Genomic DNA, 27,593 nt, shown 5'->3' with positions numbered 1-27,593 from the left:
AGATATAGGTTCTGTCTCATTTTAAACAGAAATATATTGTACTGGATCAATAAAACGTCATTTTTTGTTAAAGTGAACCAACTACATCCAGAATTATTAAGTGTCCTAATACAGGCACCAATAGCCAGGTAAAGCCATGAATATTACAGGCTTTAGCATTTGCATATGTAGTATTACACTGTGGTTTAGTAATGCTTGTAGCAAGTGTTCCATGAAAGCAAGTCAATTATGTAATTATATTATTAATTTTATTAACTGGCACAGTTGCTGGGTTGCCTTCATTTTGGAAGGGAAAAAAAAAAAAAACCACACAAAGCACCCCAGCCTGCTTATTTAGAAGATACCTTCTAAGCAGAGGATAAGGGGACTGGTTTCTTACACCTTTTTTTTTTCAACAAGTTAACTTGAAGTCCGATGGTATAATTTGTATTTCTAATTATTTTTTATTATTTAAAAATAACATACCATTCTTGAGAAAATAAAAGCCTCATGTGAAGATCATTTCAAAGTCATGAATGTCCTGTACTACCTGACTGATTTAAATAAAGTCGTCACCACCTGAGAGCTATGCCTTTAACGACTTACAGATTTCCTCACAAGGCTTTTTACCATCTGATCACATAAAGCCTGATTACTAAATTGTGTTGAGCATTTGAAGCTTCTTACAAATACCGTACCACATACAGGATCCAGGATGTACATATAAACACGTGCTATATAAGCAAGCAATATGGTTGCGAAGATCAAATAAAATTTATGATCAGAGACTTCTGTAATCTAAAAATTCCTTTGGGTGCCAGGACCATTTGTGTACAGGTACTTGTCACTTCCCTTTCATGCATTCAACCAATTAACTGCTATTTTTCAAGCAATCAGGCCTGAAGCAACACTCAAAAACCAACAATGGAATTTATACTTCCAGTGACCACTACCAAGTGACTTTAGAACACTGATGTGAACCCTATGAAATTAAAACAGCAGTGGTGCTAGCCATGGACTAGCATGTTTTTAATACAGACAAGCATAGATGGCAGCAATTTAATTACATCCATTTGTCTTGGACAATATTACTGCAGACACTAATTTATGCCACTTAAAAATGCTACCAACAGAAGCCCTTCTATAATCTAAGAATTTACTGTAATTGTAAACTTAAAACAAGTGTGCTCTAGAACTTTTGAAAAATACTGCTTTCAGCAAGTCTGTTTCCACAGTGAATTGCAAAGCAGTTAAGCTATGTCTTTTTATTTTAGTAGCTATATATGCATTAATTTTATTAGTCATCTGGTAACTACAAGACTCACAGGTAGAAAAATGATGGAACTGGACTTAAGTCCACCCTAAAATACACCACTAAGTACTTTTGTCTTACACCTTGAATAGTGCTTTTTCATCTTCTTGTTCATGAGCTACCAACACTAAACTAGTAGCTAGAAAATAAACACCAGAAATCCAGGTTCTGAAACTCATAGCTCATTGCTACTGAGCAATAAAAGTATGTTTAATTAAAGGGAATTCTTTCATTCTCTGCACCTGTCAAGACATCAGTTTCTTCAGGTAGGCATTAAAAAAAAATATCCAGCTCAAAAGGCTAAATTGCTAATTCCTTCAAGTTTTTTAGTTTAATTTATGCATTTACCTGTTAGGTACTTCAAGTTTTTGGCTTTTGTTTGTTTTTGTAATTGTTTATAAAGACCAGGTTCAAACTGTTAGGTTTACTTTTATAAACCTCTCCTATCCACCTCCCCCCCACCCCTTTTCTGCCACTAAGGACAAAACCTGTGGAGCAAGCACCATCAGGCTGTCCTGCAATCAGGACCAGTACACCTACAACTTCATGTATTTGGCACACGCTCTATCAGATAGGACTGACACAGATACAAACTCGTTTCAAAAGCAAGGCTATAAATACACTGCATACAAATAAGCCATGGAAGCCAATGGAGAACAATGAGGAAATTACATTATTAAAAGTTTTTATTTAGGTTTGGTCAGTACAGGTAAGATAATATTGGAGTCACAGAGCAATATGCATCAACAGGATACAACAGTTCTTAAAAACTGAGTAACTATGCACACAATTCATAAACATTCGGTCACCTAAGGAGAAAATGCACAGATGTATGGTGGGAAAAACTGTAATTAACACTGAAACTACTACAGGACTCCTTCAGTAAGTCCATCTTTTTAGTGATAAAACTACTGTACTGGGCAAACTTGGCAGTCATAAACCCACAGCTATTATGACAAATCTTGAAGGTGGTGTTAAGTATGAGTAAGAATGCCCTTACACAGCACAGGTTCTAGATATACACAGATTTGTACAGACATCATTTATGTTATACTTTATGGAAGTAATTTCCATTTCAACTTCACATTAACTCATATAAAAATAACTTGAGCTACACAAACGTCCTTTTAGCAACATTCAACGTAATTAACTGTTAAAATTTCCAAAGTGGCAGAGGTATTGAAGCAAAAAGAAACCCACAAAAAGGCAAAATTGTGACAAGTATGCACTAATTTAAACGGCTTCTGGACAGTATCCTCTCCCAATTTCAATGACACTGTATAAAAATTCTGCAGAAAAATGTTACAAAACTGAACCCTGCACATTTACATTGGAGTCCAAACCATTCTGGACATGACGAGAACCCACAGTTCTGTTACCTTTCACGCTCACTGTTTTCTCCTCTTGAGGATCATGATTGGAGTCTGTGTCATTTGAGTGGTGAGTGAGAGAGTTTTCACTGCCAGTGGGAGAGTCTACACTTTCATACCCAGTACTGAGCTGGTTTATGTAGCTACCACTTCCTCTACCAGTTCTATCTTCAGAGTGGTTGGACAGCTTATTACCATTGCCTGGAGAAGCTGGGAAGTCATCTTCCGTGCCGCTACCCTCCCTATAAAATCCAGGCCCAGATGTCCGCTGGTGGGAGGAGCTGCCATTGCTTGGTCCGTTTGCCAGGCGGCTGCAGTCTTTGCCCGCAGCCTCTCCCTGCTCTGCGGGCTCAGAGGATGGAGTCCTGCTGGTACCGGGGTTGGAGGCCTGCAACTGCTGCTGCTGGTACTGCGCCAACTGCTGGCGGGTCTCCTTCAACTGCTGCTGGAGAACTAGAATGGTACTCTGCATACCCTCTACCTCCTCATCAAGCTGGATGATGAAGTCATTCAACTCTATGTAAAGAAAACACATTTGTTGCAAACACTTAATAGCCCATATATAGCTTGAATCTCAGACAAGAAATTAAAATCTGTAACTCATTATTTTATGCTAGAATTTTTCAATGAACTATTTCTCAGCCATCAGGTATGCACTGGTTTTGATACTCTGCCTCTGAAGGAGAAAATGCTTAACAACTGTGGTATCTACCTATTTTCTATACTGCCATTGAAAATATGTGAGAAAGATTTAATTTCTGGGCAAGAAAAGAAAATCTTCAGAAAAAAGCTCAATTACATTAACTAATATTTTGCAAGTAGATCCTAATGTGTCTTACTTTACTCAAGTACAAATCCCTGGCAGAAATACTGTAAAAGTACCATGAACCATAGACATACATATATGGTATCTGAGTTACTGCAAAACCCTATTCAGTGGCCAAAGGTATTATTTCTTCATATTTCAAGGAAGTTCCAATTCTTACTGTGTTTAATCCTTTATATCCTTCAAAAAAGGACACAAAAAGACTTTCTTACCAACAAGAGTGTTAACTAATTTCACAGAGTTTTAGTATTTATGTATTAGAAAAAGGATTTTACAATTAGTACTGCATTCTGGAACAAAATAAATTTGACCTCAAAACAGTATAAGAAACACTGACTCAGTCTTCAACTGCACCATCAGTATGACAGACGAAATAAAATGCAAACTGCTTAATCTTGTAAAAATAGTGTTCTTGCTGCTATGGAAAACAATCATTAGGAAAACTGTTGTTGCAGGAATATCATCATCTTGATTCATCTATGGGGAAGAAGCAACTCAGTGCTGGAGATCACTACATTCAACAGCAGCAGTCTTTAAAGAATGCCTACATTTGCTTCAGTTATGTACTCGGTAAATTCTGTTGAAGTACATTATCAAAACAGTAGTTACTATTCCCACAAAACGACATTATACAATCATTTACCTTAAGAGTTCTAGTTATTTTATACTGCTGCTTTCTCAAAGAGATGAAAATATGATTGGGGAAAGATCTATCCTTAAAAATGCAGGACATCTCAGATGTGATGCCGTATCAAGTTTCTGGTATCCTACAATCTTCATATGTAAAACAAACAAAAAGGTACTCAGGTCTATGTGATATCTAGATAGGTTATATCCCCAAACTTCAGACAACCTAATCTAACCTTCTATGAAGAGCCACTGATACCACGCAGAACTCAAGACTGAAAACTTTTAAACGTGCATTTTCCCCTCCATTTAAATTATGCAAGAGGTCAGAGTTTTTAGATTATTTCAATTTAGGTTTACAGTGTTACAAAATTTAGACTATAAGCATGATGAAATTTTCATTCATCTGAATTACCAAAGGAAAAAAAAATCAGTTTTTCACATTCTTAGGCATTGTTGAAAAATTGCTGATTTTTTAAAAATAAATTCCAAATGAGTCAGAGTTAAGAAGAAGCTTTCTGTTCTCAGTGCATGCCTAGGCCTTATGTAATGTTAAGAGCTTTCATCTTGCCAATTCACCAGTAATGTGTGCAGTCTAAACATTCCCTATTAAATAGCGAGACCTACAACACAAAGATCTTTATTTCAAACACTGCATTACTGGAGCTGCGAATCCCACCAGTTCCCCCAAAATTAAGGATTTTGTTTGTTTTTAACTAAGACTGCCAGTAAATACTTACTTATTGTTATATTTTACTCAATACTGCCCTTCCATTCTGGCAAAGATGGTTTTGTATTACGTATATCACAAAATTAAAGTTGTAGAAGTGCAAGGCAACTTCTATTTTTGTTAAAAATCCCTTACCATCCTGACTGCTTTTAAGTTCCTCACTATATTTCTTCTGTAAAGCCAATTCTGCCTCAAGCTGTGCAATACGTCCTTGGGACAGCTGCCTTCCAAGCTCTTGATTCTCCTGGATAAGCATTCGACACTTCGCCATTAACTTTTTCCCTGTTTGGCTGCAAAGGAAAGAGCCATCTATCACAAAATGAATATAAAACCTTCAGTCATCTTCCTCAATTCACAATTACAGACAAAAAGGAGATGCAATTTCTGCATGTCACAATTCAAGGAACATTATGCCTCAACATAATTGTCATAGCAGAAAGTCTCCCTATAGTTACCACATGCTGTTCCAACGGCAGTTGATCTTCTGTCGCTGTCCCACAAAGTGGAAGGCAAGTTTTATTACTGAAAATATGAATAAGCATATTGTATTGTTTTGATACCAACATCTGGATTATCAATATGCACAATCTCGCATGTGCCAATTCTTAACAGAGTTCAATATTTGATTAAAGATGTGTTTTGCAATTCAAAAGGTCAAGGACTGCACAGAAACTACACAAGCAAATGATAAGCAAAATCGCTCCCCATCTGTTGTAGCAATGAAATATAATAACTGAATTTGGGTGCAAAGGAAGATGCTTGGGGGAAATAATAAATCTCAGGTTGATTTTTCATACTGACAACCATTTTTCTCTAAGAGGTTTAAACATTTATTTAAATGCTGTCCAGGTACTCTTGTTTAAAAAATGAGATGTCTATTTTTCAACTCAACTCGTATGTTTGCCAGTCACATGTACAGTCTGCTTCATGATTTCTGTGGTCAGCATTTTTCAAGTACATTTTGTGTGGTGAAGAGAAAGAAAATGTATCTGAACATGGAAAGGGCATCAAGGATGGGGCATATTATCTAACTCCTTTAAAATGACAGATTGCAGATTGTAAGTAATGATAATTAGGACATTCAGTTTCTGAAAGAAATGTCAAACAGGTAGGATCTGACAAGATTTTCTTTACTAAATTGGTACCATTACACATCTTTAATCTTCTTGATAAAAATCTCATTGTAAAGCATTATAGGAAGTAGTATGCAAATTAATATATAGGCAATACAGCTGACTCCACAAAAGAGAAAATTAAAGTCCTTTAGGACTCTTAGTCTGCCAAGTCAGGATAGCATCCCCAAACAGTTCTCCTTTTAGTAGGCTCAGCACCATAATGAAGCTGTCTTCTTTTCTATAGAAGTGTAAGCTCTGCCAAAACCCCCAAACTTGAACAGTTTTATTGTGAATTCATAGCAAGACTTGCATTACTTTTCAAGACCAAGAAGGTCATTTAATTTTTTGTATGCTTTTAAACAAGTGACAAAAACTGAAAAGAAATTGAGAATTAAAAAAATAGAACAGGAAATTTCTGCTACAATCACAGCCACAATTCTCTCCTGCAACCAAAATACCCCACCAGAAGAACTTAAAACAGCAATTTCCTGATCAACTACCTTCTGAGCACTCAAGCCTTAGACAACTTTTAAGTTCTCTGCCAACTCTGCCCCATTTAACATTTTTCAACTGACTTTCCCAAATCTTTCAGATGGGCTGCTTCAGAAGGAATCTGGCTGTGTAAAGTCCTGGAGGCCTGAAAATCTGCTAAAGGCAGCAGCCTGTTTTCTTTCTTGATGTGATGTCCAATGCCAGGTCCTTGAAGTTTAAATTGTGCCGACCTAATACAGTCCAAGTCGCACATTTAAGATGCAAGTTTCCTTAGAGATGTTCATTCTGTGCAAAGCAGGACCACTTTGGAGATAACCAATGTGACACATCCCAAAAGTTATTAGGCAGACATGATTTTTAGCCAGTTGCAAATTCTTGTTACTGTATTCATCATCACTACAAGTAGAAAAAGTTTACAATTCTTAAGTCATTTAATGCTTTTCTCTTCACAAACCAACATCAACTGCAGAATCAGCAAGTACCAGTTACCTTGGAATTGGGATAAATTTAGAATCCCATTAATATCTTCAGGTTAACTCCTGCCAAAATGTAAAATATTTATTACCTGTATAGAAATTTGCATAGTTACCTATAATGCTATTTCTTCCCATCAAAATTTTCCAGATGTTCTGAACTAGTAGAAAATAGCCCTTGCAATTTACAAAAAAGACAACACATTCAAGAACATTAAATTCAATGACTATTAAAATAATTCCTATGAACTGTAAAACTAAGTTCAGCATTGTTTTCACAAATCCTCTTGAACATACATGCAATAAAACCTGTAAGGATATAAATGGTTAAATTTCAGAAGACTGAAGTTTGTTGTACTAGGTTTACTGCAAAATGACATTTCAACTAACTTTTATTCCAAGTTTATACTCTGCTTAATGATGGTTAAAATGGCTTAGCATAGCCATTCCTTTGATTATGTGCCCTTTTATTTCCCCCTCCTGACATCAGCAATGTTTCTGCTGCACAGCCTTATCTACATTAAGGTCCAGAACTCACTCTGCTTAGGGCTGCAGTTAACATGTTATCCACCCTAAGAACATCAGTTCAGGATCTGAATAGGGCCACTGCCTCTTGAAAAAGTAGGCCAGATGCCATGAAATGAGTAGTTGTGTACAAGGATGGACAATTAAAGCAATTAAGGGGGAGAGGGCAAGATGCAAAGAGAATGAAAAAAAACCTACAAATATTTTACATGAGCCAATTTCTTCACCTTTCAAGAAATAAAAACCAGTAAAGTCTTAAACCAGTTAACAAAGCCTCAATTATTTACCAGGAAATCCAGCCACTGCATGTATGAATTATGCACATTCACACCACCAACTTAAAACTGTATGATGCAAATCAGGGTATGTTGTAGCTACAGAAATAACATTTTCTTTTGACATTTGGGTTTGAAAGGAAGTGGCAAGTTACTCATCTCTCCTCGGTTGTACTCACACATTCAGAGTCTGAGGACTTTAGAAAACAACCAACCTGTATCTAAATGTATTAAATAGTTTTCTGAACTTCAAGTTTGAAACAAGCAATCTGCATGGTATGCCTCTTCCAACACATTATAGTGAGCTTTACAAATGGCTTAGTAACACATTAACAATTTATGAATGTAAGTCTTACCTCTGTTTTGATGCTAGATCAATAAAATTTTAGATACCGCTATAGCAAAATCATTCCAGATGTATCACTTTTAAAAAGGTAAAATTTTTCTGTGGATTTTTCTTTTGCTGTTAAGTCATTACTCATGCAAAAAAAATAAACCTGCATACGTACACTACTCTTTGATCCCATATGAATCATCTGAAGCACAAACAGTTAAAGATACTTCCAAGTCAAAATTATTTAACGGCATCTTAATAAAAGTCCTCAAAACAGTTAGAATACATCGCCTTCTGTGACAGCTGAAAGTCTCTTTTTAATTTAAAAATGGATTTTTTTAAACTGAGTCATAAAACATTGCCCAGCTGTTTTGAAAAATAAAACCCTCAGATTACTAAATAGAGCTCTATTTGCTACTGAAAAAAAACAAACACACAAATGCTACACCAGATCTACATTTTGCTTTACAGACCTTAGACATGCACTCCCCAACTGTCCCAGATCGCTACTTTTACAAGTAACTTGGGACAACAGAACAGAGGCATCAACAGAGTAGCAAAAACTCCTTCACTGAATCCACCAACAAAAATGCATGCATTTAAAGTTTTTTGGTTCGTTAAAATACTGATTTTGTTTTCAGCGAACGAGACAATTCAGAAATAACAACCTGTTCAATTCTCGTTCATCCCAGGAGTTTCACGATACAACGATATAACCAGAAGTGTTCCTTGAACTATGTATTACAACTATTTCAAGGCACATTTTATAGAGAAGCACAATACAAAAAAAAAACAGGTGTACAACGGAATAAAAACATCCCAACTCTGAAGACAGTTGCCATCATGTGCCTTCTGTATTGAGCATTTGAGATCAGTTCTTAGTATGAAGATCAAAAAAATTCTCATTTCTGCATGAAAACATGCAGTGAAATTCTTATCACAACCAGTTTTTCTTATACATGCTAGTTGTGATCAAATATATATTGCTTCAAACAATTTTAAACCTGCATTTAGATGGAACGTACATTTTTGTACAGTCCTAATTTTGAGGCGTCCACAGTATTACCAACCATCCAGAAAACAGTTCATTATTTAGCAACAGTGACTTAAGGCTGCATCAAGTGCTAGAAAGCCCAAAGGCTAAACAGTCAAATGCATACACTACCACTGTTGTGATATCAAATAGCACTCTTGTGGCTATTCAAAACTGGTTAGCAAGTCAACTCTTTAATGCAAAATTCACCTCATCGAGTTTTGACCCAGCAGTTCAGTGAACAAGCAGGAAGTCCACAGTCTTATTGGCAAAACTGACTTACAGTGTCTCTAAGTCACTAGGCTCAAGGTTAAGAGCGAAGCATATTCCACTTCTACATTTTACGGGAATTTTACATGTTCAATTCAGGATTTATAATCTCTAGGTTTTCTCGCCTCCAAAATGTCTGTAGACACAGTGTGCCACAGACTTAAGACTTCTGTTTCTCCCTCTATTTTCTTCAAATAGAACAATTTTGCAAATGTCTACATGTTCTAGAAAATATTTTTTTCGAAGACGGCCATTTCTTCAGAATAGTCCGACGCTGTCAGGCCTCTGAAGCAAAGGGGAGAAAAAAGCTGAAACACAAGGTTCATCTGGTAAGTTTTACATTAAGCATTACAAGCTGGACAGTATAAGAATGTGGCTTTTGCCTCAAAACGTCTGAGTCTTGGTGTGGAAACGAGTACTTGGCTGTCCCACCATAGCATTCTCGTAGTGGGACTGTCAGGGAAGTCTTGACTGGGGAGTATTTGTTTTGTTTACCTATCAGGCGTAAATTTCCAGGCACTCAGTTCATTTTGGGCTTGTTCCAGTTTGTCTTTAGTCTGTTCCAGTTCACCTTTCATTTTTAGGAAAAACAAGTTGATGGCTGGGTCCACCATTGTTGATCGCAGTTGGGCAACACTAGGCTGCTGGACTTGCTTGAGGTACTGAATCTGATTCTGCATAAAATAAGATAAAAAGACTGTTATTCATACAATATTAAAGAAAAGTCTGAAGTCCTTTCAGTACAAATAATTACTTCAAAGTTAACATCAAGGTAGCTTGCCTTCCTTCACACTGTAACCTGAAAAAAGCAGATGAAAATCACTTGTCCATGTACCTGCTCACCCAAGCCCGCATCCTAAGCACCTGCCACGCTCAGCCTTTCACAGCAGATTTCCCTCCAGATCCCAGATTATTTTCTGCGTGTCAATTTACATTTGTTAGAGCAATATCTGGAGCATTAGAATGCTCCCTTTCTTTTGTCTCTGCCTACACTCCTTCTCGGGAATAAAGAGCATATGGACAGAATTATCTGCTTAAAACAGAGTTAATTCCCACTAAAGTTCAGTGGAATTTATTAAGGAACATTCCAGTTAAAAATGACAAGAAATATATACAAGCAAATAATAAAAAGGACCTTTCAGAACGTTCTGAAGTTTTTTGCAACTGCAATAATCACTTTTGATGCAAGCTTGTGTATTTTTAAACAAAATAATTTAGAAATACTAATAGCAATTAAAACAGATTTTGATTGGATTTTATTCTCTTGCAGTAACCACAAGCCAAAGGAGTTACAATTGTATATATTTAGAACATTTGCAATAGTCAAAATTTCAGAAGTAGTAACTGAGAGATTTTCTTTACATATAGTATTTATTATTCAAAACATGAATGTAAATAAACAGGATGAACTTTAAAAGTTTCTTCAATTTTAATCCCATCATAACAGACATATCTTAAATTGTACTAAAAGTACATGTTTAGAACCCTGCTAATCACTGATACCACATCAGCCTGCACAGAATGTGCTGATTCTTAAATTCAATTTATTATGTCTCCTGTATCACACACATTTCTTCATCTGCAAGAGGTGAGCAGAATCACACGATGATAAAAGACATTAAATCAAAGTCATGACTGTTTGCTTCCCATGCAGGCAGTCTTGCAAACAGACTTGAGAGCAAGAGAGTTTCACTGACAAACCCTAAAGGGAAAGACACTCCCTGCACTCTGCTTTCCTTGGGACACACAGCACAGCCAGCAGCACTGACAGCTTCACCATGTTCCTGGACATGCAATTACTCTCTTACAGGGTCTTTGAACAGCAGAGGTGAAGAGGAAGTACAGAAGTCCAATGTACATTCAGTGTGCAGTAGCAACCTCAGTCACTTCTAAATTGAGTATAATGTGTTTTAATTTCCATACTTTAAGCAGCAAAAAAAAATCTGGATTTTATTTCAAGTAAGTGGTTTCAAAGGTACTGGAATAACTGAAGTATTTCCTTTGACATACTAATTTGCTATTATAAAAATATCAGCTACTTAGCTATTTAAAAAAACTTAAATCATCATACTTTAAATTTCAAATAGACAAAGTTTTGTGTATCAGAAAAAATATAAAGGGAATAAAGAACTGCATAAAAATATTTTCAAGAAATAAAGCACTCAAGAACCCACATATAAACATTACCTAGAAACAGGAAGTTCAGATTAAGGTTATGCTAACATTTCTTGGATGGCATTTTACCTCTCAGGTCCTCTGCCTCACTGAATGCACAATATATTGCTCACTGAATAAAGATCAATTTTATTCATTGTTATTGAAGTACATTTTCTATCCACTCTATTTTTTGATTCTTCTGCTTTGTGATGGCTAGAGCTAGTGGACAGTGAAATGGACTTCCCTGGCAACATATTTCAGAAATATAATCATGATACAGCAACACTGTTCCCAATCCATTTTTAAAGAGGCATCACTAACTGGAAGAAAAAAAAAAAAGGGCCATGTTCCTTGTCTTACCAAGGCCCAGATTCCTCCCTCCTCCACTGTAAATCTAAAAACTGTAACAGATTCCTTGGATCCCTAGCACACGGAATTGCTGCCACTGCTTCTCAGTCACGCCAGAAATACACTTGAGCACTGCAGAGGACCCAGCCAATGCTGTCAGTGCCAGTTATTTGTCAATCCCAGTGGGGTCTCTCCAGCTCACATTCCTGAGCCCAGCAGATAGCACCCGCCAGGACTTCAGCACAACCACCGTTTCTAAAGCAGTCATGTAGAAAAACTAACTAAAGCTGAACAACCCTTGGTCATTCCCTCCCTGAACTTTAAAGACCGTTCTTTTCCTCCACTTTTTCTAACTCAAATTTTCTCAATCCCTCCACAAATGCTTTTTCCAGTTGTTAACTCCAGAGTTCTTATCTGTCAGACTTTACATCCATGAAGATGTAAAGCAGCCTCCTTCCAGTACGACCTGCTCCAAAGCAAGCCCAAATGTCTTCCCTTTTGTGCAAATTTCCTAATTAAGTTTGTCTTCCCGCTCAGCCAGTCCAAACCTCACCTTCTTGCTCCCTCTAATCACTTTCTGGTATGAGTCACCTCCCACTGATATTCCAGGTGGTAAGGGTGAGGGAGCAGGAGAGTTTGCCTGCAGTCAGGACCAACTTCAGCTACAGCTGAACATACAGGAATAGTCATGTTCAATGCCAGACCCTAGGGAATGCCCACTCTAACACCTGAAATGCCTATGGACTGTTCATATTCCCAAATGTGAAAGCACAGGCTAGCTGGTATTTTTCAAAGGCCCATCAGATGGACAAGTAGAGGTAATTTTCACAAACACAAAAATCTTGCTGTCAGCCTTCTCTCTGTTCCAACCCAAAACGGGAGAGCACTGGAAGCAGTTTATTTCGAAGACATCAGGCTGTGTGAGGTTTTGTTTATGTGGATTTTTATCTTTTTGTTAACGACAGACAATAACATTTTCAATCCCCCTAGTTCTCACAATTCTTGGGAACAGCTGCATGCTTCCAGCTGAAATCATTCAAAGATAGCTACAAAGAACAGACTCTCTGAACATGAAGAATTTACAAAACAGATCACTGGTGCCTAAAAGAAAGTGTAAGCAATCTAAGTCAGATCAACTGTATATCCTTCTTATAAAGAAGGAATAGGAAGGAATAAAGTGCACAACTAAGAAGAGGAAAAAACACAGCAGGAGCTGTAACCTAAACCACAAGAGTAATGACTATCTAGTGCTACAGTCCAACTGCAGCCACAGAAAGTTCCACTCATTATATCTGTTCCATGAAAAACATATCTGAGCAGCAAGTATTTCCAAATGTCTACCCACTTTTTGACTCTCAGTAGCTGTGCAATAGCCTGGAAGGAGGTTAAGGCTTTTCCCTGAAGCAGCATTAACTTTACCACCACCTCTGCCACAAATAAAGCTTTAAAGCTCTATAAACCACAGCCAATACCTTACCCACGCTTCCCTAAGAGCAGCAACCTCTTCTAGGGGGTTGTTCCTGCTGGGGGAAGGTAACTCGAGGCTGCTGCTGACAGCAGGGCACACAAGATGTTAAACGCCCGAACTTCAAGGTAGCCCTTACTCACCCTGAAGCCACAGAGTAACTTTGCAGCACCTCTCACAGATTTTTACTGAGCTGCTGGCTCTGAAGAAATCCATATATTCTCCTCCTAGACTCAGCACCGAGCACTAGTGAGGATGGATCTATGCACTTCCATCTTGTTTCTTCAAAAACAGCACTGACAAAGAATAAGGGCAATGGTTCTGCTACTCTGACATTCACACCCTACACTGTCAAGATGACAACTGGTGACTTTCATAAGCTGAGAATGCACTACAAAGCTACTATTTTAAAAAAGAGTGAAAACTCATACACCAAAATAGAGTTCATCGCACCTTATTTTAAAACAGAGCTAGAGTACTTTAGTAAGCAAGATGTTCTACACAAATAATCAGAAAACTCAGTTTTTGCCTACTACTAGCAGCTGAATATGGTATGGCATTAAGTTTTTAACCATTTAAATTTTGAAGTGGTAGGTCTGTGAGAATAAAATGTCCCTAAAACACATCCATAGCTTTTACGGAACTAGACACCATCAATGCTCAGTCTTTCTAATTAAAATGTGACAGGAAACACTGAAGCCTTACATATAAATATTACAGGTATATTTTACATGTAAGTGTGGATTACAAAAAAATTGTTAACTATAATAAAAATATGGAAAAATTATTTTATGGATTAAAATCAGGCATGTCAAATAACATCACATGATGAATAGCTTATTAAATGATTTAGCAACCTGTAGCTTAGCTTTGGATCTTATCTAACATGACATTTTTCTACCGTTACTGTAGTAGAAAAAATGCCCTCTAGTAATACAAAGCCAAGTAGTTTTTCAGACCGCCATGAAACTATGTGCATTTTTAAACCTGAAAATACCTAGAGGTGACAATGTCTCCATTATACACCTCCAGCATATCCGTTTTATACCTCTTCTTCAAGGATGCCTCTTCCTACCTCCACATACTATGAAGATTACATCCTTGGTGGTATTCTTGAGTCAAGAGCAGGAGAAAAAAGCTACCTGAGTGTGTGGGCATGTGTCTTTTTTTGTTTCTTTTTTAGTAGGTTGTTACCCACTCTTTTTTTTTAAAGTACACTGAAAATAAGAGCTCTCCAGAAGTTCTTCTAAGCAGATGTTCTGGAAAGATTATGCAGCTATAAACATCTAACAAAGTGCACTCCAAAACCCTATAGTCTTCACGATATTGTCATATTAAAAGCATTAAATACTTTAAGTTTATAACGTCAAGGGAGGAAGAAAGGCAAATATATACACAGAAATTTGGTTTTGGTGAAAAATTTATGTTTCTTTTTATTTATTTGTAGTATTCATTGCTTTAGCTATGCTTAGAAATTCAAAAGAAAAAACCTGTTATTTATTACTGCTGTTCTAGACTGCAGAATTTATCAGTAAAATTCCACAAGTGAAGCAGGAGCAATACAGCAGCCTTACAACTAGGGAAGTGTTGCAGTACAGCCTCCACTGGCATCCTGGGCTGCATTAGCAAGAGTGCTGCCAGCAGGCTGAGAGAGATGAGCCCTCCACTCGCTGGGCACTGCGGAGACAGCCAGGGTACTGGGTCCAGATCCCAGTACAACAGAGACACAGACGGATCAGGGGGAGGCCAGTGAAGAAGGGCTGTGAGGCTGACTAAGGGTTTGGAGCATGGGACACAAGCAGAGGCTGAGAGTGCTAGGGCTGCTCAATGTGGAGAAGAGAAAGCTCAGGGGATGTTACCAATGTGCATGAATACCTGAAGGGGAGTAAAGAAAGCAAAGCCAGTGGTGCCCACTGAAAGCACAGAAGGTGATGGGCACAAATTGAAACACAGCAAGTTCCACTTAAACATAAGAAAACAAATTCTGCTGTCTCAGTGCTTAAACACTGGCACAGGTCACCGAGAGTTTTGGAGTCTCCATTTTAGGAGCTGCTTCAAAGCCAGCAGTGCACAGTCCTGAGTAACCTGGTCCAACTGACCCTGCTGTGAACAGGCAGGCTGGACCAGAAACTCCAAGTCTCTTCCAATCTCAGTGATTCTGGGCTCAGTTTTTGCCACTGCAAAGTAAGCTTAATCCCCTTTATTTCTTTCCTGTTTATAACACTATTTACTGTGAACTAAAGTGATCGTATGGTCTTAAGAGCAGATAAAATACTGTGTATGGAGTTCAGTCACACTACTATACCTGACAGCTCTGAAAAACTTGGGCAAAAAAGAAAGGAAGATTTAAAAAGCAAAAGAAAGCTACAACACTAGTTATTAGTTTTACACAGTTTGTATTTTTCTTAAGAGAAGCTCTGAAGAGTGTAATACTGAAACTAGCCATAAGCTTTTTACACTTGTCTCAGAAAATGCCAGATTCAAGCAGAACGAAAACTATGTTAAGAAGGTAATCCAAAATGAGACCGTTTCCAAGAAATCAAAACTGAACACAGATGTAAAAGTCACAGAAAATGGCCAGAAATAAAGGAGAAAGAAACAAAGATCAACAAAATATGTATTTGGAACACTACAATTTAAGCAGATCTGGCAAATTTCAAAAGAGCTTTGAACAAGTCAGTAACATCTTCTCCTACCCAGCCAAACACGCAGAGGCTTACAAATACCGTGTCATGCAAAGGCACGCAAACATCAGCCTAAAACCTCCTAAATGAAACCAAATAAACTCAGTCATATCCTTACATTGTTATTTGTTCCTGATTCTAATGATACTCAGAGAAGTAACATTTTTATAGATATGCACCACAGATAAATGCTAGACGAGAGTAAAGGATGGCACATGCAAGAATTCACTTGGTTTGAAGTAAAAGCCTTTCCCATCACAACCGCTGCTGAAAATCAACAAAAATAACTAATATTAAAAAAACCCCAAACTTTTAAGATGTGATCTTTACTAATTCAATTAAAGCTAAAGTGCCCTGCCATGTCTTTAAACATAGAAAATGTGATGGTCTAGATACACAAAAAACATAGCACATAGGTACTGGCTCAACAGCTGATATTGCTTCAAGTCTGAACACACTCATCCTTTCTAAATACTTACAGTACACTCTTGCATCTCCTGTTCCTTCGTTGCCAGCCTCATCACCAGAATATTTTCTCTTCGGGCAGACTCTTGCTGTTGCTGTTTCAGCTTCTCTTCAGACTCTCTCAGCCCCGTCACATCATTAGCTAACACAAGCAACAACACAGAGAAAGCATGTTTTATAGTACCCTCTCACAGGATGTTTTTAAAAGCTAGGTGAAAGAATCTAAAAACCAAATTCATAAACAAAAGTCAAACAGTTATGCTTTTTGTTCTGATGTTTATAACTAGCATAAACAAAAACCAAAAGATCGTTAAGTATTAGAAAAGCTTGACAACAAGTGGCTTTAAATCCATACTCCTGGTCCTTCTTTAAGACTCACTAAAATTTTGAAGATGTTTCCATTTATATATAGGAAATCACTTCTAAACTGCTTGCTTAACCAACTGTTACTACAACCTGCAGTCTGAAACTTGTGGAGTTGGAACTGCACAGGTATGTATCAGAAAGCTGAGGCCAGGGTGGCAGAGGAAGAACGTCTGTACTCTCGCAAAAACCAGTCAGCGATCAGTACAACAGTTCTGTTTATGGGCAATCCTCAAACTGGTCTCCACACTCCATGAGCAAACACAAAGACATTCAAGAACATTCTGTCACAACTAGATTCTGATCCATGGATATCTATGAAAATTTATATATGAAATGTGAGAGAAGACAGCACATTTCCAAATTACTCACACAAAAACACATGCAAGCAACCCGACACCAAGTGTACACATTTATTGTACTTGTCATATGTAAAACAATTAAAAATTTGAATAATTTAGATTTTCTTTTTTTTCTGATTTCTTGAGAATAATCAGCTGTAAATATAACCTGAACATCACAAATTGCTTCAGGACAATGATTTCTACATAAATTTTTGCAGGTAATTCATTAACACTGATTACTACAGCCTGTACTGTTTCCAAAATCAAGAAACCAGGAATGCTGAAACAACTTATTTATCTGTGTTTAGATAGCTTGAGATGTGAATGGAATCACCTGTTGCTATATATTAGTCTCTCCAAAATCCAAAATATTATGAGACAGCAGTAGAACAAGGGTGTAACAACAGCAAAAGAGAAGACATCCATTTGGACTGACAGAAAAATACCCTTCCAACTCAGTGGTATTGCATCTTTAAGTATTTAGATGAAAAGGTGAGTGGAAAACAGGAAATACACCATCTCTAGCTGCCAACGTAACTTTTAAAAGTGACTTAGGACTGGCTGTTCAGTCACTCCCAGAATGTATGCATATTTTCTCATTTCAGAGTAGGATGTTTTCCCCGTATTATCTTCCAAAAGATCATATTTTAATGACCATGTAAGAATGTCAATCAAATCTGCCTAATCAGATCAAATAATCCTTGGGAACTCATTTTAGACATTTACCTCTAAACATTATTTCCCCTCCCAGTCTTACAATCCTGGATGTATTTTGTCCAGGCACAAACATTCCTGGAGTATTTTGATAGATAAAGTTTTCTTTTCTAATAGTAAAATTCTGAAAGTACACCTATTTATGGGGTTATGCTTTGAAGCTTTCCCCTGCCCAGCAGTCTGTGCCCTACAGATGCAAAAATAAAGACTTTTTAGATGGTGGGATAAATTTGCCACTGGAAAAGAAGTTGGTAAGAAAGCTGGGAGAGGCTGAAAACCCACAGTCGAAAAAACAGGGGCTCTTTTCCTGACAAGTAACTGACATAACAGATTGTTCTCTCTTATTTATAGTGCTTTTAGAAAGCATACATATTGCTTATCACTCTGCTTTATACACTCTGCACCATTTTGAAACCTGGATAACTTACAATTAAGGTCTGTGTACTTGCCCTCCAGAGCTTGCACGTACGCTTCATATTGTTTCCACCTGTTGCAGATATAAAGAGAAAAAAAAAGAATTTTCTGAAGCTCTGTTTATTAAATCAAAGCATCTCATTCCTGAGCTTTCAGGGCTCACACTGATACCATAATCAGAAAATGTCAAGAGAGAATTACACAACTGCACAAAAGACAATTCCAGTTTTTAAAAAAGAGCTTTTAATCATGGAAATAGTTAAATCTCCTTTGTATCCCAGAGGAACAAAATGGTAGATGTGCATTACAACACTTAAAATTGACATCTTAAAAATCAGTTATTTTAGGCAAACATTAGGATCAAACACTACTTTGTAAAGTACCCTATATACATCTTATACTCATAGCAGAGCAATTCAAAGAAAAATTTGTAACAGAAACTGTGATACAAATACTATATTAAGTATGTTACCAAGTAAGCAGGACAAGCAAAAGCGTGTTCTAACACTAGAAATGGCAGTCTAGGTTAAGCAGTAGTATCAGCTCATTCAGGTTAAGACCATTCCTTGATTATATTCATCTATAAGCCAAACAGTTTAATCACTCTTCAAAAACATGTTATTTAGGCAATTCATCTGCAGTCAAAAAACAGCACTGCATTTTGTACAAACCATCAGATCAGTAGAAAATAAAGTCTGCTGTAAAGTTTAGCATAAAATGCTTTATGAAAAAAGTTCACAGCACGATGTTTTGGGATTTTTAAGTAGTACTCTGCACCTAACTATGTGTGTTCCTCATGATGGTACAACTGCACATTATAAAGAAAAATAATCTAATAGTTTACCACTACAGAAAGTGTCTGTTCCCTCTTTCCAATTACCTTCTCTCCCTGGCATGTATTTTATGCCAGACTCATCACATTTTAATTCTCTAATCTACACCACTACTTTAATTGAAACTCTAAAATCTACCTCTAGGTAATTTGGACCATTTAGTGAATTCCAACAGCATTTTAAAGGGTCTTAAAAGCACCAGAGATATGTAACAGCAAGCAAGACCACATCACTGGGAAAAGGATGCACAAGATCTCTTCCTTCAAGCAATAACAAAATTTTACATCTCGTCAGTCAAACATGGCAACAGCATGAATGAACTCCCAAAGCTCTGTAAAACAAAGCACTAGTATTTGTACTTAATCCTTAACCTAATCTCTCTGCTCTAGGAAGTTTCATCATTTGACTATTAAAAATTCTACGTTAGCTCAGGAGATTTCAATCTCCCAGAAGTAAAACTGGACAGATCTACTGAACAGCAAATCTAGAAAGAAAGACCCTAATTTTACATTAAAAAATTACATGCAATAAACAGTTGGTCTTCAAATGTACAGGACTCCTTGACTTTTAAGTTAAACCTAACAGGCCAAACCCAGTAATTCTATCGGTTGTGACACCCCCACATTCCCCTAACAGGAGCGATATACAGAGCAAATGAAATGAGGACGTGAAACCCAAGTTAAGTAGATGTGCCAGACCACTATCTGACAAAAAAAGGAAAAGAATCCCCGAAATAACCACCCACAAACAAACCATGTAGCCTACAGTCACCAAGAATGTTGTAGATAACACCTCTAAGTTCCCTCTCAACAACTGCAAGCAAGAACCAAACTCCTGGAAAAGAAAACCTAGATGGCACTAGGCTGTGGTACGGATTTCAAGTCATATGCCTACCAATGCTTCTGGAAAATGTAACTATCCAGATGCGGCATTTTGTCAAAAACCTGCTGAAGACTCTTGCAGTTCGAGCAGCTTGTATTGGGTCTGGCTGAGACAGAGTTCATTTTCCCCAGAGCAGCCCCCACAGCGCTGTGCTTTGCACTCACAGCTAGAATGGTGCTGGTAACACAGCAGAGTTTCAGCCACTGCTAGGACGTGCTGACGCATCATCACTTGCACATTTTCCAACACTCCCTCCTCACCAGTAGAGGCCAGGAACGGGCAAGATCTTGGGAGAGAACACAGCCAGACCCTTGACATCCTTGCCCCAGACTACGCCTTCCAGCACACCTGTAGCAGACTAAGGCAGCTCATTGGTGAATCTGAGTAGGGGAAGAATGACAAAGGCTAAAAACCACATTTTTTTTCTCCCATCAGTTTGCTTTCCATTCAATATGGCAGTTTATGTCCATAATCTGATGGTTCAAAATTAATAACCTGAAGAGCTTCATACAGAGATAGGAGAACTGGGAGGACACTCCTGAATCTGTTCTGCGTTCAAGGGATCACTTAGAGTCTCACAAGAACTGGAAGGTAACTGAGGAGCATTATATCAGTTATTTAACTTCCTTCATTCTCTAAACATTAAGCAGACTTTATAGAGGTAATTTGAAGCTATGAAGTCCTAAATGCTTTTTTCTGGAAGCACCTATTTTTATGCTGAGCTTTGGGGTTCACAAACAGTTAGAAGTTAAGACACACTGCACACAGGCATTTCCATTTCTGGGTATATTGAATAGTTACTCTCCTTAAATCCAAAAATGACTGGCTCTAAGTTCCTGTTGACTGAAGTTTAGTAAAAGCACAGTACCTCCTCAGAAATGCCTGTGTATATCAGAGTGCTTCAGTGTTTTACCAGCTAACCACTCCGCTAAACGACCAGAGCAACACTGATCAGAGTTTTAGCAGTGATCCACAGAGCATTTCTTCACTGTGTTCTTCCTGGCTCTTCCTTCTCTCAGAGGCCCCTACAGTCAAACTAAGTAACTATTGCATTAAAGAAAGTTTAAGTTGAGTCCACAACAAGTCATGGGACAACCAGAAATTCGAGGTCAGATTAAAAGGCTCTGCTCTTTGGTCCTGCTCATGTTTAGTCAACTAAAGCTAAGATGAGCAAACCTAATTATGTGCTTCATGGAAAAGAACGGTAAAATTGGGACTCATGGCATAGAAACTGACAAAAAAATAATCTTTTCTACATATGTATTTCATCACTGCAACTGGACAGCAGTGGTGACTTCTTATCTAAAAGACTAGAAGGTGATTACACATGTCTGTGTCAAAAAGCATTTGCCCCACTAAAGCACAGACCAAAAAAATGCATTCCAAATCTTAAGACAATCTAGAGGTCAACACATGCTTTTCTACATCTCAAAGTAATAGAAATGACATTGATTAAAATATATGTGTAATAATAATATTTTATTCCAGCCTACAAATGAAGCCAGCAGCTAGTGTAATAATTGCTAGTTTTATGTGAAATCACAATTGGAGGTGAACGTACTAAAAATCCGTAATTTGCCCCCCATACAAAAAAAGTGTCTGAAAGATTGACCAATGCAAACTAATAAAAAGAATACCACCCAAATGGAATTTAAATTTCTATTTCTGGGTATATTGAACAGTTATTCTCCTTAAATCCAACAAGTGCCCTTTTTGAGAGCATGTTAGTTTTTCTACACACTAAGATGATTCCATGGCAACACAGCTGCCATTAGCAAATTCCCTTCTGCCTCTTAACACAGGTGAGCTGCTGACATACTTTTACCTCCTTGGGTGTATTCCATCACATTCTCTCCAGAATATGTGCTGGAACTTCATCTCCTCTATGGTAGTAACTAATCATTGCAAGTTACGGAACCCGATTACAACTGACGGCCTCTTTTTGCTTTCACACTATCAGTCAGAAAGCAACTGGCACAGAATCTGTGCTTTGGAACTTTCACACGGATTTTATCGCAGGAAGTAAGGGCACAGCTTTGGAGACTTAGAGTTTACTACTACCAGAGATAATCTTGAGTACAGAAATTTCTATAAAAAGGATCACAAGGCCAAAACCACTTATGAAAAAAGGGCTTTTTCTTACTGTTTAAATACATTTTTCTTGACAATCCAAAACACTGGATACTCAGAGGCAGACAGAAACCAGTTTTGAGCGTATGGAGCCAGACTGTGTTTACTCCCTGAAAAAAATTCACCCCAAAAGCAGCTAGCAGGATAATCTACCCAGAAGGGAGGGCAGCTGATCACCATGTACACTAAGTGTTGCACATGTAACCACATGTTTCTACACAATTTAGTCTTTGTTTTATGGAACAGCAAAACTTACCTTGAGACCCTAAGATTGCTAATAACTCAGTGTACAAGAAGCCAAGAACTAATGTTTACCAAAATGCAGAGACTACTCCCAGCAGATAAACAGATGCCCCATACATGGCTGGTTTTGATAGCTCCTAGTTTATGAATCAGAAAATTCAGGCATACACAGACAAGTGGCTTGGGGTGGCTTCTTTACGCAGGTGGTGTGTGTAACAGGATTTTCTATAATTGTTTTGTAGTGACACTTACGCTTTCTAAAAAGTGAAAAAGATGGCCAGGTTCTTCATTACCAAAGTTCTAGGCGATGAAAACATAATTGTAACATTTTTCTATTAATATCTGAATATGCTGAGAGGACAACTGCATGGACTGAGAAAGTGTAAAAAGTACTGGAGATGTTGGCATTTTTCTGATGTTTAAAATAACTTGCTATCCATCAAGGAATGTAAACAACCATATCTTCTATAGTTACATGTGAAAAAAAACCCACTTGTACTCATGTTTTACAAAATACTATTAAGGATTTTGCCTCTTGGGAAAAAGTGTTCCCTCCCAAACTACAAACAAAAATATTTCAGACAAGAGGAGAACTTTACAGAAGAGATGCATCACGAAACAAATAAAACTGGTTTTCAGAACAAGCATGCTAAAAGACAGTGGAGTAAATTCACACATCTTCCAATGGGCAGTTCACTAAAATGTTAAGATGGAAAACCACTTTTTACATTACCTTAGGATAAGCTCATCTCTAGGTAAAACCTTAAAATCTGCTTCACTAAGGCGAACCTATGAAGCAAAAAGAAAAGCGTAACTTATCAAGCTGTCCTCCTGATTACCTGGAAGGGTGAAGTCACAAGTAATTTTACACATACCTTCTTTGGGAGAGGTTCTTCATTCGTCATTGTGAATGCTGAAGGGAGAGGAAAAGAAGGAGTTTTATTTAGTGTAGTTTCTAGTGTAAATGGAACACCGAACGAGTCAGAAACTTGTACTTCTAGCCTGAATTGTTCTAGTCTGCAATATTACAACACCAAAATATAGGTTCCACACGATGTAGCACCAGAGTACAAAACAACATTATGACATGTTTGGTCCTGTAATCTAGATATAGCCAAATGCATTTTGTCTAAAAGTTACCTCAAACTTTATAAAAAGCAATCAGTAATCAATTCTTTGTACTTAACTACTCAAAACCATCCAAATTTGTATCAAACTGACATTTAGTATGTGTCTACATCTACATAACATTGGATCTTACAAGATAAAGGATAATCAGGGTCTGAAGAAAGCAATTTACACTACTGCTCCTCCTCTTTGAAATAAACGAGAATAATTTGTGAACATTACAACATGTTCTTGCAAGTACTTATTCTCTTAGGATTCTAGTAAACAGGAAGTACTGTTATTTTACAACCCATGTGAATAATTTCAGGAAAAGTAAGATGTAAAATAAATGGCTTAGACAGGTCATCAAACAGAATTCCTCTAGTGCATACAGAGCACTAGAGGACTGCATTTTGCTAGGTTAAATATTCACACTGCCCTGAGTTACAGGACATGCTTCCTTACCTCACAAGCATAATACACTGTATTTTCAACAACTATGATTATGGGAAAAAAATGAGTTTCTAAATCTTATTCAAGGTATTCAAGTAAAAAATGCAAGGTTTGCTAGAGGCATGCATCTTTGCAATATGCTTTCCAGTGGAAACGTTGCATACAATATTAGGAGTAACAAGCTTGTAAAGCTGCTACTGCACACGTACCAGGGAAAGGATGTCTCAATTCCTTGGTTGTGAACACTTAGCTTTAAAGAAACAATGCTCTTAAGGAGTAGATATTCTATTTTCTCAATGATTTTTATGGATTACCTTAGTATTTTCACAATGACACTCAATGAACCAATATAACTTTTTCAAATCCTAAAACTGTTGGTCAGTGACAAGCAAATACATTCCAATGAAGCAGAGCCTTTTCAACCTGCACTGACACCATTGACAACTACACAGTACCCTAGCAAACAACGTCCTGGTTAACAACAAACAAAACAACCAACACTCACACTCCCTTCCTATAATAAATACTGACATTAGAACCCACAGAAAGAAAACATTCAGTAGAAGCATCTCACTAATGAATGGCAGCTTCCTGTTGCTAGGCTTAGTAACATACAGGCACGTAAGTGCTTCCCTAAACTCAGAGGTCCCCTCCACTGCCACCCCCTTCCCTCCCACTCAAGAGTTACTCAAGCATTTGAACTTCTGCATGCAGCTCCTTATTTGAGACTGTTTTAACAAAAACATAACTTAAATATAAAATACAAGCAGAAGAAGCTACTGATACAAATTGCCAGTGCCCAACTCAAGATTACAGAAGGAATTCTTGTGACCCCTGTACTTAGGCTGCCTTCCTTCCTCACTGTAATTTTTCCAAACGTTTTCAGAATTTTTAACTCCTTTGGAGTTCGGAAATAGTCTTGAAGATCTCAGCTAGTGTTAAGTTCCTGACAGAGAGAAACATACTTTTCAGATGTCGCACACAGCTACAGCTAACACTGATAAAATGGTGCACATATGTCAAGTCATTATGTGTGTGTTCCTCAAAAATACCAGAAGCACACAAATACCAAAAAAGGTGAACTGCTCCCCAAAGACCTGGCTTGTAACCCCTGCTGCAGCATACAGGCAATTACAAACATATGATTGCTGCCACAATCATGACTACAAGAAATCAAAGGTTGATGCTCCATTCAAAGGCAGTCAACCTTACATTTCCACACCTCACACAAAATTCCAGCACCAGACCAGGCCACTCTAACCTCCACACCCAGCACATCACCCTTTAGAAAACCACCTCTTGCTTTCAGACAAGAGCATGAAAGACTGAAGTTATAGGGCACTGAGTTACAAAAGTTACTGCCTTACTGCCACCTGTTATCACTGGCCATGACAGAATCACACACTAAAAAATAAAAACACACTAGCGAAAAATATTCTGTAGGCTATTCTGGAAAAGTTAGGTAGATAATATCTACAGATAAACACTTAGTGCTCTTTCCACACATATGAATTTCACCCTGCTACTGCCCTGCAACAGCTTTTTGGGAATCTGGAGTAACTCAGCAGAAGCTTTAGCATTTAATACTGCCGTATACTGCTCTCGTTGTGCTCCGTGTTTCTCGGAAACATCAGCAGCGCCAGGCGGGCCACAGCAACTGTCACAGTGATCTGCCTTAACGAACAGGTCAATCTGTATGCTACAGACAACAACTGCAGCTGAAATGTTCATTCTTTGACTCTAACACAGTAACTTCTCCAGCACTGTGCATCAAGAGATGCTTATCACTCAGCTCTCCTCTAAAAGAGATCATCTCTTTCCTACCCGTATCAGAAATACCTTGCAAGAACATGAAGTGTCACTTTCCACAATAAAAAGAATCAATGTAAACAACATTCCTGCACAGCTGACTGGAATAACCACAATTGCATTTTGTGATTTATATTACGAACAGCCTAACTGTACTACCCTAACTAAGCACTTGCATGATTTTACAGAAACAGTGGCTGCCACACACCACTCCATCTGCCTATCTGCTCCTGGCAACAAGCAACATAAAACCATACTCCATACTTAGAATAATGTTGTCACAGGCACTAAAAGAATTTTTAGGAAAAATCAATGTTTTAGGTTTCTATGGCAGTTTTAATTAAAAGAGATGTGAAATGGGGAAAGCTCTACTAGAAGTCCATATGCCTTTGCCTACAACTTTTATAAAACAGTTTTTGAACACCTCAATGAACAAAGGTGACTGAATCAGCTAGGAGGCTCTACTTGTCATACCCGAACTGAAAGTTATCTTAATAATCTGAAGAGCTCCATGGGGAAAACCCCAGTACGGGCTCCCAGTTCCCAAAGCACCTATGTGTGTGCATATACATACAAACATGTAATTTACAGAATCACAGACTCGTTAGGGTTGGAAGGCACCTCTGGCAACTACGTAGTCCAAATCCGCCCCCATCCCCACCAAGGCAGGGTCACCTAGAGCAGGCGACACAGGAACGTGTCCAGGTGAGTTCTGACTGTCTCCAGAAAGGGAGACTCCGCGACCTGCCTGGGCAGCTGTCCCCAATGAGTGTGCTTGAGACTGCTCAAAAATTTCTCAGATCACACTACAGCCTGGAAAGGAGTTAACAGGGAATGCACCACCACAGCAGCCTGCTCCAGTGCTCTGTCGCCGCAACGTGAAGAAGTTCTTCCTCATGCTGAGGTGAAACTTCTTGTATTTTAGTTTACGGCCATTGACCCTCGTCCTGTCGCTGGGTACTACTGAAGAGAGTCTGGCACCATTCACTTTAAAACAGCACTCGTCTTTAGGATATCTACATGTATTGATGAGAGTCTCCCTCAATCTACTCTTTTCTAGAGTAAACAGGCCCAACTCACGCAGTCTCTCCTAACAACACAAATACCGCAGACCCCAAACCATCTTTGTGGCCCTTCCCTGGACCCCCTCCAGCAACTCCTTGTCTTTCTCGTACTGACTAGCCTTTTGATGTTTAAAAAGAAAAGCTTCACAGTAGCCCCGTAACTGGCCAGCCCTCACACTCGCCTCAGCAGCCGCGGGGGTGCCGCCCCCCGCCGCGGGCCGCAGCCGCAGGTGTTTGACAGACCCAGCTGCGGCGGCCGCCCCCCGCCCCGAGCAGTGCCCGCCCCGCCGCCCTCGCTCCTCTCCCACAGGGGAAGCGACGAACGCGGCTCCCGCGGCCGGCGGCAGCCCAAGGCAAGGGGAGGAGATTCCCGGCCGCGCAGCCAGGCCGGGCTTCGGGCCCTCGAACAAAATGGCTCTAAGTGCTTCCGCTCTTCCCTCCCGCGCCCCAGATGAGGAATGGAGGCGCTGCTAGGGTTCGGCACCCCGGGACCGCGGGCTGCCTGGTCCGTCCGTCCGGCCCGCCGGGGCGGAGCGCTCGCAAGGCCACTCACCTCCCGCCCGCGGCGCGGAGGCCCCGCGCCCCTCGCACGCCGCTTGCCTGGGCCGCTCTCCTCCTCACATCGAGCGGGGGCTAAACGCCACCACCAGCTCCACCACCGCCGCCGCTATCACCACCAGCAGCTCCGCGGCCGGGACCGCCGCACTCCCCCCGCCCGAGCCTCCCCGCGCGCCGCTCCCGCCCGCTCTTTATTTGC

The 27,593-nt window shown here is 38.8% G+C and overlaps 1 protein-coding gene across 1 annotated transcript; it reads right to left on the bottom strand.

The window, feature by feature from the left end:
• Positions 1–1,959: 1,959 nt before the first annotated feature.
• WTAP (WT1 associated protein) lies at positions 1,960–27,593 on the bottom strand. The gene is made up of 8 exons (XM_063390081.1): positions 27,390–27,593; positions 23,279–23,316; positions 23,137–23,192; positions 18,330–18,388; positions 16,495–16,622; positions 9,857–10,035; positions 4,980–5,134; positions 1,960–3,177 (listed from the first exon to the last, which is right to left on the bottom strand). The coding sequence occupies exons 2-8, from the start codon at positions 23,306–23,308 to the stop codon at positions 2,594–2,596; spliced, it is 1,191 nt and encodes a 396-aa protein (XP_063246151.1). The 5' UTR covers positions 23,309–23,316; positions 27,390–27,593; the 3' UTR covers positions 1,960–2,593.

This window comes from Prinia subflava, chromosome 2 (assembly GCF_021018805.1).
Source record: "Prinia subflava isolate CZ2003 ecotype Zambia chromosome 2, Cam_Psub_1.2, whole genome shotgun sequence".
In the NCBI taxonomy this organism is placed as follows: Eukaryota; Metazoa; Chordata; class Aves; order Passeriformes; family Cisticolidae; genus Prinia; species Prinia subflava.
The sequence above is the reverse complement of the archived record's forward strand: the minus strand, read 5'-3'. Positions and strand labels throughout refer to the sequence as shown.